This window comes from Nanorana parkeri, unplaced genomic scaffold (assembly GCF_000935625.1).
Source record: "Nanorana parkeri isolate BGI_ZX_2015 unplaced genomic scaffold, ASM93562v1 scaffold2931, whole genome shotgun sequence".
Taxonomy (NCBI): Eukaryota; Metazoa; Chordata; class Amphibia; order Anura; family Dicroglossidae; genus Nanorana; species Nanorana parkeri.
Genome location: NW_017309199.1, coordinates 1 through 16767, shown reverse-complemented (window position 1 = coordinate 16767; position 16767 = coordinate 1). Strand labels below are relative to the sequence as shown.

General features: G+C 42.1%; 1 protein-coding gene across 1 annotated transcript in view; it reads right to left on the bottom strand.

Moving 5' to 3' along the window:
* The window catches only part of LOC108802538 (vomeronasal type-2 receptor 26-like), a gene marked incomplete at its 5' end in the record, with an annotated part of 58206 nt that extends 44830 nt beyond the window's left edge, over positions 1–13376 (bottom strand). Inside the window, 3 exons of the mRNA XM_018574401.1 lie at positions 11858–12082; positions 12831–12897; positions 13282–13376. Of these exons, the coding sequence (XP_018429903.1) occupies positions 11858–12082; positions 12831–12897; positions 13282–13376 (387 nt within the window). The remainder of the gene's footprint in view (positions 1–11857; positions 12083–12830; positions 12898–13281) is intronic.
* Positions 13377–16767: the final 3391 nt, after the last annotated feature.

Sequence of the window (16767 nt, the reverse complement as noted above, 5' to 3'; positions counted from 1 at the left end):
CATATTAATCATAATGATTTAAATTTACACTTTATTGGTACCTGGGATCCAGTTATTATCCATGACTGATTGATTCATCAATTACATCTCTCTGTTAAAAACCTCAATGAACACACAGACTGCCTCACCATGGATTTAAATGGCCACAGCAGCCCTTTATTAAACATACCAAAATTGAACAGTTACCAAACATAATAACCCAAATAACAATACAAATAAAAAACCTAAAAGACTGTTGGCTCCGAGAAGGGGTCTTTGGGTGCCCATCAGTCAAAATAAGGTGTCTACTAAAAAAACGCTCCCATGCCCCCATCCGCACCCCCACTAGCTCGAGGACAGATACTGTTTCCCAAGTTCTGAGGGGCCAGGCCCCCAACAACTACCGGCACCAATAGGGGGAGGGAGCACCATACCAAATGATGGCCCCCACTTTGTAACTGACTCACATTTCTGTAGCCCTAAAGACCCCTTAACCCGCCAAGCTGCTGTGACATAAACAACCTTTCCAACTGCCAACACCTGCAAAAAATTAGGGGAGGAAAGGTGGCACAACCTGCTTCCTCCATCGATTTTCCGGAAAGAATGTGCATCAGCACTTGCAGTCCCATCCCATGCGGCTCCTCCTCGCCACCTGCCTCAAACCACCAATCAGGTAAGGTCAACTGATTCCCATTTTTATTTTAACCCCTTCTCCAGGGACTATTCCTTCCCCTAGTCATGCAGCCCCTCCACTCAGTCTCTCTGGGTCTGTCTTTTTTTGGACCTTACTTTGGAATGAGATATTAAAACAGGTTTTGTTACCACACGCATTTTTCAGAAATTAGCAGCGGGTAATTCAATATTGAGAGCAACCAGCTGCCACCCAGCACATACTATTAGAGCAATTCCAATTGAGGAATTTACTAGAGCATTGCACAATTGTTCCACTCTGGAATTCTTTCAGCAGGAAGCATCAGTGATTTCTTCCCAATTAAAGTCAAAGGGTTATCCAGCTTGGCTCACTGAGAAGGGCAAGCGCCGAGCATTGCAGAGATCCATAGTGGATTTGCTGCATGATAACAAACAATCTGCAGAAAAAGGGAATAGAATTAAAACAAATACCCCTACATTTGTCACCAGATACTCTAGTGAATATAGGAGGATTGTACAGATTATCCAAATAAATCTCCCAAATAAATCTCCCTATACGTTATGCTGACACTAAGATCTATGAACTTTTGTCTAAGGGCTGTAGGTTCTCTAGCCGGAAGGCTCCCACATAAGGGTCCATCCTTTCCCCCCCTCTTTTTCAGAATACGGAAAGCACCAAAGAGAAAAAAACTTTGTTGTCTTTACGGGGTTCATATAGATGTGCGATCTCCACTTGTAGATACTGCAAAGTGCATAAGAAAACAAAGTAGATTTGATCTCAGGAGAATCTTTTCCTATGCAAATGTTTTATTAACTATGCTACAAAAAAATTTTGTTTACGCAATTCAATGTAACCCATGTCAAGTTCAATGTGTAGGGTGTACCACACCATACCTCCGAACCAGGATTGGTGAGCACTATTGTGATAGTATTAATCCACAAGCACTTTCAAATATGTCTCGTCATTTTAGAGACATACGCAGTTTTTCTTTTTATGGAGTGGAAAGAGCGCAGTCCTAGAGGAGGGGATGAAACTGCTACAATGTGAGGCCCTGTGGATCTTCAAGTTGAACACTCGGATCCCATAGGGTCTCAACCGTTGGTGGGACATTAGTTTACATCTTAGATAGTGTATTGTTGTCAGTACCCTGATGTTGATATTTTACTGTAATATGGATTAATTTACTTTATATTGTATACTACAAGTAAATAGATCTGCTCTATGGCACCAGAAGAAATATTTTCTTTTAATATTCATCAAATGCATTTTATAAGACGCTGGTTGATGCCTTAGCCTAATGCATGTGTTTTATAAATTATTATGTCCATAACACAATGTCTTGAATGTTTTGAAGCACAGGTAATTATTTAAATACTTGTGAGTTTTTACTGTGTTATACATATGCAATTTTTTGTGATGTGAATTTATATTTATAGCAACACTTTGGGGGTTATTCACAAAGCTGCCAAAGGCAGCCGTGTGAATAACCGACCCAAAGCGAAGTGAGTCAAATGCAGTTTGGCTATTCACTTCAGGCATAAACGGCTGATTTCAGCCGTATACCGACTGAAATCAGCCGTACATCGGCTTGCTGTGGCTGGCTTCGGGTGTGGCTGGCTTCGAAGTGCAGAAGGAGTTGGACTCAGCCGATCCAACATCTGGATCGGCTGAGCCGAACCTCCGGCAGGCTACTCGCTGCTGTTTGTTATATTCTCATAGATGCCGAACAGCAGTGATTGAATAGCCGAATGCAGCATTCGGCTCGGCTATTCTGCTCAGTGCCTCTGTGGTACCGAGCAGGATAGAAAACCAGTTTAAAAAGTAGAAAAACAATAGAAAACGATTGGGCGGAGCTAGCAGTGACAGCTAGCTCTGCCCAACTGTTTTCTATTGGCCGGGACCAGCTGCCATTACAATTAGAGGTTGGCAGAGCCGGCGGTGATATCAAAGCTGGCTCTGCTAAGCTCTCATTGTAATGACAGAACAGCGTCCCCTGGTTTCCTAGTAACCAGGCAAAGCTGTTCTGTCATTGCGATGAGAGCTTAGCAGAGCCGGCTTTGATATCACTGCCGGCTCTGCCAAGCTCTCATGACAGTTCAGGATACCCTGGTCACTAGGTAACCAGGGGACACTGAACTGTCATTACACACTGAGAACTCGGCGGAGCCACCGTGAAATCACAGTGGCTCTGCCGAGTTCCCAGTGTAATGACAGATCAGCGTCCCTGGTTACCTGGTAACCAGGGTACGCTGATCTGCCTCTGCAAGTGGCCGGAGCCAGCCATGAGATGTTGGCTGACTAATGGCCAGCCGTCCGGCCACCTTTAGCTTTCATTTCGGCTCAGACGACTGAGCCGCTCGTCCAACTTCGGGAGCTGTACGGGCTATAGTGAATAGCCCGTACAGCAGCCCTTCAGTTCTACTGAACCAAAGGGATCCTGGGGCCGAAGCTAGCTGAAGGATGAGCCGAAGCTACGGCTGGATCCTTTGGCATATTTGTGAATAACCCCCTTTGTTTTAAATTATCTCAGTTCACATTGGGAAAAAGAGTTCCCCCTATATACGTAAACACGTTTAACTGAAATACATTCCCTGTTTTGAAGGAACATATGCAGGGCTATTCACAAAAGTATGAAGAGTTTGGAGAAGGCAGGATAAGTGAACAATCTAGGACAAAACAGATAATTTGGAAATAATCTCCAATTCAACTCACTGTCCAGTTCAGTATTTTGTACTACTTCTCCTGCCTTCTCCAAACTCTTCACCCATTTGTGAATAGCCCTGTTAGATTACCAAAATGGATTGATATTTCTCCCTCTGAACACAAAACACAGTCATAACAACATACATGATACCCTTCCCTTAGAGCTTTTCTAAACCCTGGAATACATTCCGAAGAACACCGACCTCTTGGGACCTAAAATAAAAATAAATCAGCACAAAGACCTTTTAGTAAAATAAAAAAAACTAGAGCATAAAAAAGGAATGTTGTTCAATGTAGCTAAATTTAGTTTTTAAAAGGGCAACCCCAGACCAGATAACGGAAACAAGAAATTAACTGGTAATGGTAATGAGAACATATTTAAACTGTTTGCAAAAATGTTAACTATATTTATCACCTTTGAGGGTTTTTTTAATTCTTTATTTTTGAGGATATAACAATACAAGGCAATAATAAAGGGGTACAGTAGGCATAAAGAAAAATAAACAGAGAGTGAACAGTAATTGTAAATTAGAATAATTGGGTTACAGGATAGAAATAACATAATTTGCATTTAAACATTAATAAAGGATAGTATTGAGAAAAACATATTGGAAAATGTGATGCATAAAACAACAAATATGTCTAAATAGTAAAAAAAAAAAGACATTATGGAGATAAACACATATTGGTGATTGCAATGCATGAAGAAATGTTAAGTCAAACAAAACAAGTGCAGCTAAAAGGCTGGACATACACCTGTCAATTGTTTTCGTTCAGCCCCAAAAAATTACGTGATTCCTCCATCAACACAAACAGCATCTCGATTGATGAATCGCCACTGTTGGCATTGTACACTGGGAGGTGCCGCTGGCACCTGCCAGAATACCCAGTGAGAGGGGGTAGCTCATTGGCTGCTGGCTCTGATCGTACAAAGATTTTCCAGCAGGCTCTTTCGATCAGCTGATCGAGAAATGGGGGGATCGAAGGGGGGAAAGGGGAACAGAATGAGAAAGATGAAGGTAAAGAAAAGCAGAACATCAAGGAGGACATGTGGAAATCAGACCCCAAGGCTTTAACCGGGAAAGACAACCATGATGCAACAAGAGGAAATGGACCCACAGGGGACTCCATAAATTCCAACCAATAGTGCCACATTATGAATTAACTCTCTTCCCGGTTTTGGGAAGTCAGAATAAAATCTTCAATTTCCCTAATTTCCTCAGCCCTGCCCATCTACATAGATACAGATGGAGGAGAGGATTTCCTCTAGAGGCTTGGAATACAAGATTTAGCCGTGTCCAGAAGGTGACGGACCACTGAAAGTGAATAGGCCTTTTTTGACATATACAGTACATATTATGTAGTAGATGTACAAATGATGGATCATCAGGAAGATATTCATAAAATTCATGCAAAAATATATGTGACAGAGTACCCATCTCTGAGTTACAGTGCCAAGAAACCTTGGTAACCCCATGGCAATATCTATACAGAAAAGTCATAGTCCAATACCATCTGGTAAGAATTGTATAGTTGGTCTCCTGGTGTTTCATACAAATAGAAGATTTCATGGCAAAATGAATAATGTTACGACTTTGTCTGTAAAAAAGGAGGTCTTTTTCCCTATGGGCTAGAAAGAGTGCCCTATGACCGGAAAAAGGTATAGAGAGAAAAGAGTAAATGCTAGAAAGAGTATGCCTAATAGGAGTCACGTAATTATTCAAAGCCAAGTCCTGGGCAGATGGTAAGGAAAGCATGAAATGTCCCAGCTGTAAAGCATTCCAGATATCCAGTCTAAAAGCCACATCAGGTTAGTCAGGGCCTCAAGAGATGGCTATGATCCCTCTTTTATAAAATTAGATGCTTGGAAGATGCATCTGGCAATTCAAGAGCTGAAGGGGCGCAGTCGAGAACTTGGTGTGAAATCTGGGTTACACGGAAAAGAGGGGAAGGCGCACCAATGAGATTCCAATGCAAAAAGGCCCTAATACAGACTGAAAGAGTAGTGCCAATAAAATGATGGTTTCTAAGAAATTGGGGTAGGGAGGAGAAGCACATGGAGCTCTGGAGAGGAAAAAGGGTGAAAGAGATTCTTCCAGGGCCACCCACTTTTTAAAGGATGAATGTCTGCACCAATCGTTGAGTCTAACTAGATGACTAGCTGTATAATATTTAGTCATGTCAAGGAGGAACATTCCACCACACGATAAAAGATGTATTTGAAGGCGTGGACAGCAATTATTTCAAACAAACTTTAAGAACATAGAGTGAACTTGGCTAAAGAATCTGTCGGGGATATGTACTGGAAGAGCCTGAGAAAGGTAGATAAATTTGGACAGGATGGACATTTTAATGATATTGCGGAGAAGAGAAAAAAAAAACAGACTGTCACTTTGATAACAGAATATGGACCTGAGACAAAAGGGGAGGAAAGTTGTGTGAGAGCGAATATTTCACATCAGGTGGAATTAGAGTACCCAAGTATGTTAGAGCATGAGTGACCCATTGAAACTTAAAGTTACCCTGTATGTAATGTAAGGTAATGTTACCCTGTATGTAATGTGAAATCAATCAAAATTAAGAGGGCCGGGGTTGGTCTCTATAATCATTTTCAAAAAACCTCTCCCATGATCAAATGGGAACAGGAACTTGGTACCTCCTTCTCAGATACCCAATGGAAACTGGCACTTCAAGGATCGCACATGGCATCCCGCTGCTCTAACCATTGGGAACTAGACATGTGTGATTCGTTTCGTATCTCCCTATAAATGGAAATTATATTGCAAAGCATACTGTATCCTGGATGTTAAGTTGGTTATGTTATATGCATTTTGTTATGTATGCTTCACTTGACTTCAATAAAGAACTATTGAAAGTAAAATTAAGAGGGCCTTTGCGCCAGGCCTGGTTCATAATTTCTTCCTTTTTGGCATAATGAGGAACTATGCAGATGATATCCCGAGGGTGAGTGGAATCCTGTGGAGGTGGACCTAGGGATATATGCACTCTGTGAATTTAAGTATCAGGTGGATTGTCCAGGTGAAGGTTGAATATACTGCAGACTGTTGTGGACTCCAGAACTTCACAGACTGTTGTCATTACTGGTTGTGGACTCCAGAACTTCACAAATGTGAATATTATTTTGACAGCCCCTATTATGTTGGTTATTCAGGGAGAGCAAGACGTTCACTATCTGTTGTTGGTTTTGTTTCTGAAAGCTTTACAGGAGGACCGCACTTTCCAGAAGGTTGGAGTTAGTCTGTTCTACTGCTGTTAGCTTGGATGAGAATGTCGTCAGTTGTGTGCTGGAGCAGTTTAATATTGAGAATTTTGAATTTAGTAGGGTTAATATGTAGACCCAATAGGTAGGGGAGATAGAGGGCATCCTTGCCTTGTTCCTCTTATTATAGGGAAAGATGATGACCTATGCCTTGCATATTTCACTGATGTTGTTGGTGCAAAGTTTAAAGCAGCAATTCAGTTGCAAGATTCAGAACCAAAACCCCAAATTCGTAGTGTATAAAATAGGTCAAATGTTTCCTGCATATCAAGTAATAAAAGCATAAGTGGAATATTACGTTTTTTGATAATGTTCGCAGATAATATTCTGCGAACATTATCACCCACATGGTGATGAGGCATAAAACATACATGATCCTTGTGGATCCAATCGCCTATGATATCATTTAGTCTGGTTCCAAAATTTTAGCTAATAATTTAACATCAATATTTATTATTATTTTTAATGAAATTTAAAAAATAACATTGATATTTAAAAGTGATATTGGCCTAAAGTTAGCCAAATTGGTATCATCTTGTTAGGTTTTGGAATCATGCATATTGTAGCTGATAATGATTCTGGTCGAAAACCATAACCTGCATGAATGGCATTAAAGGCATCAGCTAGAAGCGGTGCTAAGGTATCTGAAAATTTCCTAAAATAAGTTGCTGTGAAGCCATTTGGGCCCGGTCCCATGTTGATTTTAAGTGACTTGAAAGTCCAGGAGAGGTTATAACAAATGGAGCTGGAAGGTGAGTATATTCTGGGGAGAGATCTTGAAGATCATTTATATAAGTCCATCCCACATGGGGTAGTTTTGGAAGCATGCAGGAATCTAATGGAGTGGGTATGCAAGAATATGGATGGAAATAATAACATTATTGTCAGTATGATTCAGTTTGTACGGATGAATAGGGATGAGATAAGGTTCAACCCTGTTTGAGCCAGAGGTCCTCTTAACCTGAAAAGAGTTACACCCTCCCAATCATCTGCTGGCAGGGCATACCCCAACTGTAGCTTGACATAAGAAAAGGGGTGAGCTGTAATGTTGTCATTGACCTTATATGGATATGTAGTTATATTTGGTAGATAACATCTATGGCCATATACGTTAAATGACATCAGCACAAGTATCCCACCCCTTTGTTTACATGCAGCTTGCAAGCAGGGAATGCTCAGTCCGCAGATAATTTGGTGGAAGTGCCCATGGTATTTCCTTGCTTAGAGGAGCTCAAGTATGGACCAGATTTGATCCAAACCTGAGTTCATCCCTACGCATGAATAGTTTCTTTACACTTGATGGAAGAAAGTATTATCAGAGGCTGGAAGCCATGGCATATGCGCATATACAGAATGATCCATTATTAATATTTTTGCTGAAATCTCATGGGCTTGTGGGTTTGAAAGCTCTTTTACTGGTTGTTTGGGAACAGGTGCACTTTAAGTAATAAGTTCGGAATGTAAGGATACCTGTAGTGGGAACAAATTTGCAGGTTGCCACTACTGACCTCCTTCTGAAAGTACTACTTGCTTTTTTGTCTTTGACCTCAACAATTTCTTGGTAACCAACTCATAAAGAGTTTGTACGTTTTAAAGTCAAAGAAATATCAGAACTCCTGATCTATCCAGGTCAATGACATAGCATGCAATTGATTATTTGGATGAATATGAGAGCCAGTGACCTGTCGATTTAAAAAGTAGCAAAAGTAACCAATGACAGTCTATCTATTCTCACAGTATTGGCTTTCTTTGATTTCTGTCACCTGGTCACGTTTCCATGATATCAGTTGTGGGGTGAGAGTAAGTTGCTGATTTTCTGGAAGAGACCCATCAAAGTGGCCCACATGTCTCCAATATGTGACATTTTTTATTCCAACTTGTGTTATCCAATTTACAATTTTTTATTTGTAGGTTTGTGCAACTAAAAGCTCTGTTTTTAACGCATATTCTTGGCCAGGTAATTTGTTTTGTTTCAGGCTAGCTGGCAGGTGTGCTGGGGACCTTTTTGTGTTTTGTATTGTTGTAAGCCTTTCGATGTGCACCCCGCTACAAAGGCTGGTTATAAATGTATGCGGTTACCATTTTTTTCTAGTTGCAGCTCTGCCCTATGCATTATGTCCTTAGACTTCATCAGGGGATTCCTGTTGTATTTTATTTATGGGTTGCACTTGGGTTTTGCCTATTTTGGAGCTGTATATAAAAGCGATATATACCACAGGAGCAGCTCTTAGGGGTCTATTCACTAAGCTGTCATAGGCAGCCGAGTGAATGATCGACCTAAAGCGAAGTGAGCCGGATGCTGTTTGGCTATGCACTTCAGTCTAGTGCGGCTTATTTCAGCCGTATACCGGCTGAAATCAGCCGTACATTGGGTGGCTTCACGTGGCTTCGGGTCGGCCGAACATGCTCAGCATGTTCAGCTGTTCTACTCGGTCCTTCTGTGGGATCGAGCAGAACAGAAAAATTGTTAATAAAGTAGAAAAAAATTAATAGAAAATGATTGTGCGGAGCTAGCAGTGACAGCTAGCTCCGCCCAACTGTTTTCTATTGGCCGGAGGTTCTGCTGCCGTAACAAAAAAAAAACACTTTCGCCATAGGAATGCATAGCTAGCAAACTAGCTATTGTACCCGCCCTCTGCTGCTGTCAATCACTAGTGGGGACCTGATGGAGAACTGCAGCAGTGGGCGGGTGCAATAGCCTAGTTTGCTATTGGCTATTGCAAATTGAAATAGCCAATAGGAATCAAGCAAAGCATTCCTATGGTGAAATTTTTTAAAATTATTCTGACGCCAGCCAATGGCTCCGCGTCAGAATAAAAAACAAAAAGCAGTGTCTCTCCTGGGTGGCCGGGAGCGGGAGACTCCCGGAGTACACGGGAGAGTTAGGCTGTCTGGAGATCAGTGTCCCTGGTTAGCTGGTAACCAGGGACGCTGATTTCTCTGCAAGTGGCCAGAGCCAGGTGTCAGAAGCAGGCTGTCAGCAGGCCAACGGCCGGCCGCTCAGCCAGCTTCGGCTTTCAGCTCGGTTCAGTTGAGCCGAAGCATATGCGTTCAGCTCGACAATAACCTCCCAACCGACTTCGGGAGCTGTACGGGCTACAGTGAATAGCCCGTACAGCAGCCATTCGGTTCTACTGAACCGAAGGGGTCCTGGGGCCGAAGCTAGCCGAAGGATCAGCTGAAGCTACGGCTAGATCCTTCGGCTGCTTCGTGAATAGACCCCTCAGTGTTTTATAACACAGGCTCATTGGATCTAGTCCTGACCAGATGAGGCCCAGCACACAGGGGGGAGGAGTATTTCCAATTGAAGAGAAGGATGGAGCATGGGTGGAGGAGGAGCCCTGTGACATGGAGTGCACTATATGAGGTCGGATGCGGATTGCAGAATGACAAAATTATTTTTTTACTGGACACTGATTGTGATTGATGAAATAGTATTTATTGGGACGCAGTTTGGAGTATTGGCACTTTAATGGGATGCACTTTATAAGCACAAATTGAATATTTGTAGACGTTATTTATGATGATGATGATGCAGTTTATATAATATGATATGTTATGATATTTTATATTTATTCTGCATGCACTATATACACCGAGTGGCCAGATTATTATGACCACCCCATCAGTACTTCGTTGGGCCACCAGATAACTCCACGAGATTACTTCGTTGGGCCGCCTCGTGACTCCACGAGATGTTGAAAGGTGATGCGAGAAATCTGACACTGCACTGTTGCCCTTCTGTTGTCTTGTACCAGTCTTGCCACTCTCCGTTCTGCCCTAACATTGACTAGTCGCTGACAGCCACAATTCGCACGTTCAGACCCAGATTTTCAGCTGACAGTCCAGTCTTTAACTACTGAAATGACAGCTCAGAGATGACACAACCATGTAAATCCTGATTCCTGTGCAGTTCTTGGCTGTGTTCACAAATGCCTGACACAGATTAGCCCCTTTTGCTGCATCTTGCCTAAGGACTTGCTACAAACTTACAATGTTGAAGTCCCGTCACTGCGGGAGATAGATTGGGATATATTCCTTCTTGCCAGCAGCAGACTGATTACATCATCTCCGTCTAGGCAAAGTCACTGATTTGGGCTATGTATGTAATAAATGTTTATTTTTTTTCACTTTGTTACATCTTTTTATCTCTTTGCTGAAGTACATATATGCATTGCATACATGCATATATGCATTGAGAGATGAAAGTGTTTGCGGGGGAGGTCTTCCGGTTTGCAGTTAAGTAATGCTAAAAAGGGGTCTTTAGATAGTGGTTTCACGAACAGTGATGTGAGGAGGTTTAAGACTTCGTCCCAAAAGGCAGAAACCCATGGGCAGCCCCACCATATGTGGAAAAAGGTACCTGGTTTTGGGCAGCCTCAAAAACAGTTAGGAGAGCAATGAGGATTGTAAATAGCCACTCTGGCCTGCACCAAATACCAGCGTAAGAGGACCTTGTAGTTTATTTCCAACATGCTTGCACAGCGCGTGCTGGATTTAGTGTTTGCCCAAGCTTGTTCCCATATATCTTCATCTACGGGGGAAGTCTAGTTCCCGTTCCCATTGATGTACATAGGAAGGGGGAGGTGTATCTGTAGGGGTGATCAGGGCTGAGTAGAGGAGGGAGATTAGACCTGAGGTGTGTGGATTGTCTCGACAGACTTTTTCAAATGGAGACAGCAGTGTGGGGCCGAATTGTTTTGGGGTGCGAGTGGTAACAAGGTGTTTGACCTGTAGATATCTATAGATTTCCCTACCAGGGATTTGGTTGTGTTGCTGCAGGTATGTGAAGGATTTAATGCCCGTGGTGGTCCTTAGTTGCCAGAAGTAGGTAAGGTTGCGTTCAGAACATACAGAGATGGCCAGAATGGACATGATAGGCAGGGTAGAGGAAAGGAATCCAGAGGAGGACTTGATGGAGTACCATAAACGTAGTGAATGGGACGTGATCGGGTTTGATATGGGTGGTCTTTGTTTCGGAGCAAGCCAGAGGAGGTTAGTGGCTGATGTGGGGTGTACGTAATGTCTGGTGTATTTAAAGTCTACGTTAAGTAGGGAGATCGGTCTGTAGTTTGATGGGTTAGTGTGATCAGCGGCTGGCTTGGGGATCATGCAAATCAAGGAAGTGAGGGATTCTTGGCCAAGGGATTGTCCTTTGCGGAGGGAATTAAAGGAGGAGGTTAAGAGAGGGATCAATAGGTCTTTGAAAGTGACATAGTAAGCTGTGGTGCAGCCATCTATACCTGGGCGTTTCCCACGAGAGAGCATGGCTATTGCTAGGCCGACCTCCTCTTCTGTTATCGGTTCCTCAAAGGAGGATACTTGGGCCTCTGTCAGCTGGGGAAGATCCAGGCCGGTGAAGAATCGGTCAGTTTGAGCAGTGGAGAAGAGGTCCTGGGACGAATAAAGCGCTGACAGATGCTGCTGGAACATGTCAAGGACTTTCACTGGGTTACTTGTGTGCGATCCTGTGGAGGTACGGAGCTTGACAGTTTTGAAGGATGGGTCTATACGTCAAAGTTTGGAGGCCAAGAGGGAGTCAGCTTTGTTGCCTTTGAGATAAAATGTATGGGCCGTACGGTGGAGTTGTCGGGCGACATGCTCAGTGAGTAAGAGGTTAAGAGCTTGGCGGGCTGACTCCAGGTTAGTTTTGTGAATTGGAGAAGGGTCCAATGCGAAGGCTTATGAACAGGAGTGGAAGTCATGTTCGAGCTGGGTCAGTTTACACAATCGCTCTTTTTTAAGCATCGAGGACAGTTGGATAATAGTCCCCTCAGGACCGGTTTGTGCGCTTCCCAGAGGGTGACATGGGAGATGTCAGGAGTTTGGTTAACAGCGATGTATTCTGATATGTATGATTCAAGTAGGGTTAGAAGAGGGGTCCGTTAAGAGGGAGTCGTTCAGTGTCCAGGTTGGGGAGTTAGAGACTGGGAGCTGGGATGGGAGGATCATGGTGACTGCCGAATGGTCTGACCAGGGGACAGGTAAAATTCTGGAGTGTAGTATATGGGGTGTCAAGGAGGCATTTATGAGAATGTGGTCTATTCTAGAGAAGACATTATGTGGGTGGGAGTAGTGTGTGTAGTCAGATTTGTGTGGGTTGACATCTCTCCAGCAGTCCACCAGAGAGTAGGATGCTATGAGGTCCCTAAACATTTTCGCAGTGTGCAACCAGGAGGGAGAGGTTCTAGATTTGTCACGGTGAGGGAACAGTACCATGTTGGAGTCTCCACACATGATGACAGTTCCTGTCGAGCGTGCATGTACTTTTTCGAGGAGGTCCCTGAAGAAGGAGAGCTGGTCCACATTGTGAGCATAATAGGTGACAAGAGTCACTTCACTATCATCTAGGAGGCCCGTAATGATCGGATAACGACCCAGAGTGTATCAGGTCTCCGACTGGCATATAAAATTAACCGATCTACGGAACCCTATAAGGACCCCTTTCAGTTTACAGGAATCATTTGACATATATATCTCAGGGAATTGAGAGCTGAAGTATTTTGGAGAAGTGGGTCTCCTAAAGGAAGATACTATTGGCGTGTATGGATCTAAAAAATCTAAAGGCTCGGGTCCGCTTGTTGGGGGAGTTTAGGCCCTGCAAATTCAGACTTAATAATATACGTGACATGGGGAATCAGACAAAGATCTTGCTTCAGGTACTCACCCAACCTAGTTGCTTGTGGTTTGGGGTAGCTGCCACGGTCTCACTGACGTGCAGCTCGAAGTAGGAAGCTGGAGAGAATCCCAGGAGAGAGGAGACTTGGGGAAGGGGAAGGAGACATAAGGGTGGGGAGGGAACAAGACATCAAACATAGTAACATAAACTAGAACTCTTGGTGGAATAAATCCACAACTGACTTGGATTGTTGGGTAGTTGGGTCCGGATGAACAGCAACCATGCAAGGGTTCGAAGAAGTGTGGAGCACAGTGACATGCTCACCCAGGCAAAGTGCATATAACTAAAACTCTAACAAACGATGTAGATAAACCTGGTAACCGAACTGTCGGTAAAAACATTCAATAGGTAGTATTTAGCCAGCTTCTATAGTAAAGTGGATAGGTGTGGGAGCTGGGAGGATTCATGGATGATACAGTAGTTGTGCAGGCGCCTTCAGCCACCTCCTTTGAGCCCAGAGTTTTAAGGTGGCCTAGATAATTTACTAAGTAGCTGGAATACTGGGGTTGTTAAATAAGGTTGAATTGAAGAGGGAGTGATCACCAGCCAAAATAGTGTGGGGAGGAAAAGGACTTTGGTTGTGCAGCTGGGAGCAAATAACAAGGACAGAGCCCATAGTGATGTGAAGGGACGAACTCCACATAGAGTTATTCTGGCTATTGGAGTTCTATCGCATACACATTCAAGATCACAACATCTACTCATTATTATGAAATAGCAACAAAAACGATATGGCAAGAGGGGGTTGATGGCTGTGAGGATGGTATAGTCTAGAAGAATTATATTTCTTTAAAAAAATACAGAAAATAAAATAATTTTTGCAAAACAATATTTACAAAAGAGAACCTGTCTAGCATTAAATGAGAATGTAAAACCCAGCAAAGCCTGTATTGTACTGCTCATGTGCCTGTGTGCAATGCAATGACTGGTACATGAGATTCCACACGCCAGTGATTGGTATAGAGATTTCACTGATAAACACTCACACACATGATTACTTTTTATGATTGCATAGTGTATGGGGAGTTTTTGGCAAGTCATTTATCATAGTGCGTGTCCATGCCATTGCTGAGCAGGTTAGACACATTCTTTCATTTTATTCTTTTTATTATTGAATTACTTTGTAAATAAAACATTGATCTGCATTCTGTATTGCACCTTATAGGGACTGAAGGCACACAAGCAGAATGATATGGATGTTCAGCACCCATAGAAAATGAAGAGTTAAAGTAGAAGAAACAGAATGACATTTGTATGATGACAGATTGTATTGGAAAGCAGATGGTGATCAGTAAATTCAGAGTCTGCTTCCTGGGGGAATCCGGCAGAAACTTTCATCCAGTAAAATATCACATTTGTTCTTTGGTGACTCTTTTGTTGTTCTTTTGTTCTATTATGAGCGGAGCGGTCCCACCACTGTAATCATGTGTTGTGTCTTCACATATCTCTAGTGAGCCGCTCAGCTCAGGTGTCCGTAGTCCCAGGAAAACTGCACAGAGAAGGTTTCACATCATTCTAAAAATGAACAATGATGTCACTGCTTTACTATTCTGTACAATCTGCTGCAATGTTTGGAATACGTCACATCAGGTGAATTGAAGACAAAAGGAATATTACTGTACTTTACTGATTTTACTGTATAAGACACTAGAGATACAAAATTCTAAATGTGTCTCTAAACTGACTTCAGTGAGCAGGTGAAGAAAAGTCCATTCAGATTCCATTCCCTGAGAGATTGTCCAGAAACTTTCATCCAATAGAACAAACTCTGACTGTTCTCTGAAGACGATGTCTAATAATAATTTACTAAAGAAATGCTTTCCAGGGTGAACAATGCTGAGAGAAATAAAAAAAATAACATGTAGGCATTTTCTTTTGCAGGAAATTGAGAATATATTATAGTTAAAATTCAATAGAAAATAAACAAAAAAGTGCATTATAATGAAAGTCAAAATCTACTGTTCAATCAAATATTAATAATAATATAAGTAATAATAATTACAATAAATATGATAAATAATGGACTAGATGAGTTTCTGATTTGTGAAGTAATATATTCATTATAGTATGTGGATCCAATCTAGATATCAACACATCACATTCCACAATTGTAAAAGTTAAATAAAAAATGGTGCTCAACCATTGGGACTTTTCTGGTGCTACATATTATGACAAGACATAAGTAAATATTATTTTATTTTTAACAAATGTAAAAGTTTTTTGCAATTGAAATAAAAAGATGGTATCCCCATCCCAGCACTGATAACCGTAACATCACATATTAAAAGCTTAATAAAACATCATAGAAATTATTGCAATTTAGCTATTCAGACATCAAAATTTCAATCTCTTGGCTTAGAGTTATGCCAAGAGAGGGTATTTGCCACTCTACCTTTAATCCAATTTTGAAAGCATGTGGTCTAGTATGGTTCTGGAAGAGGGACGGCACACACATCTGTTCTTTTTCTTCCTCACCAAGGCTATATGCCTGAATAAGGTCATGTTATGAATTTTAAGGGTAACCCCACACTTTTTTTGTTGTGTATTGTTCCACAAAAAAGGGAATTACCATGTGTAAAAATGGTGGGGTTTGGGTTCATAGAGAAATGGCTGACTTTTCAGTCTTTTACCAACTCTACAGCAGGGATGGACTGCACCTAAATGGGGAGGATGCAGCTCTGTTGGGGGAGATAATGGTAAGTAGACATGTGCTATTCGTTTCAGAAAAATGCGTTATTCTGACAAATTTTGGTTATTCAGAGATTCGAATATATCCCAATTTCTGAATAGCAGAAAGGACGAATGCAAACGAATACCAATTTCTCATAACAAAAACTGATCAAGGAGTAATCAGGTTTGTGGTAAACTAGAAGAAAGAGATACATTTGTATTTGAATTAGTATGAAAAGAACACTAAGAGATTTATTCATCATCGATTCACTTTGGCTCACTTCGGCTCACTTCAGCCGCCTCTGCCTTTGGTTCAGTCGAACTGAAGAGCTGCTGTATAGGCTATTCATTATAGCCCGCACAGCAGGCAAAGTCAACGCATATGCTTTGGCTTGACTGAGCCGTAGTGACACCCAAACTGGGGAGAAAGGTCGGCCAATGCTGACCAATCTCCGAAAAAAGGATCTCATGGCTCGCTCCGTCTAATGGTAATGACAGACCAGCATCCCCAAAGGACCTGGGCACACTGATTTGTCATCATGGCAGGCTCCTCCCAGTTGTTATTTATTGGCTGGGACCTGCTAGAAGACTCTGGCAGGTGCCGGCCAATAGGAAACAGTTGGGTGGAGCTAGTGGTGATGTCACCGCTAGCTCCATCCAAGTGTTGATATTGTGTCGGCATCTGTCTGATTTGACATTATGCGGTGGGAGTTTGTCGCATGCGGTCGGGTCTTCGTGCATCTTTTTTTAATTATTATTCTTTAAAATATGAAATTAATGGTAAAAGCCGCGCTGTGTGAATGA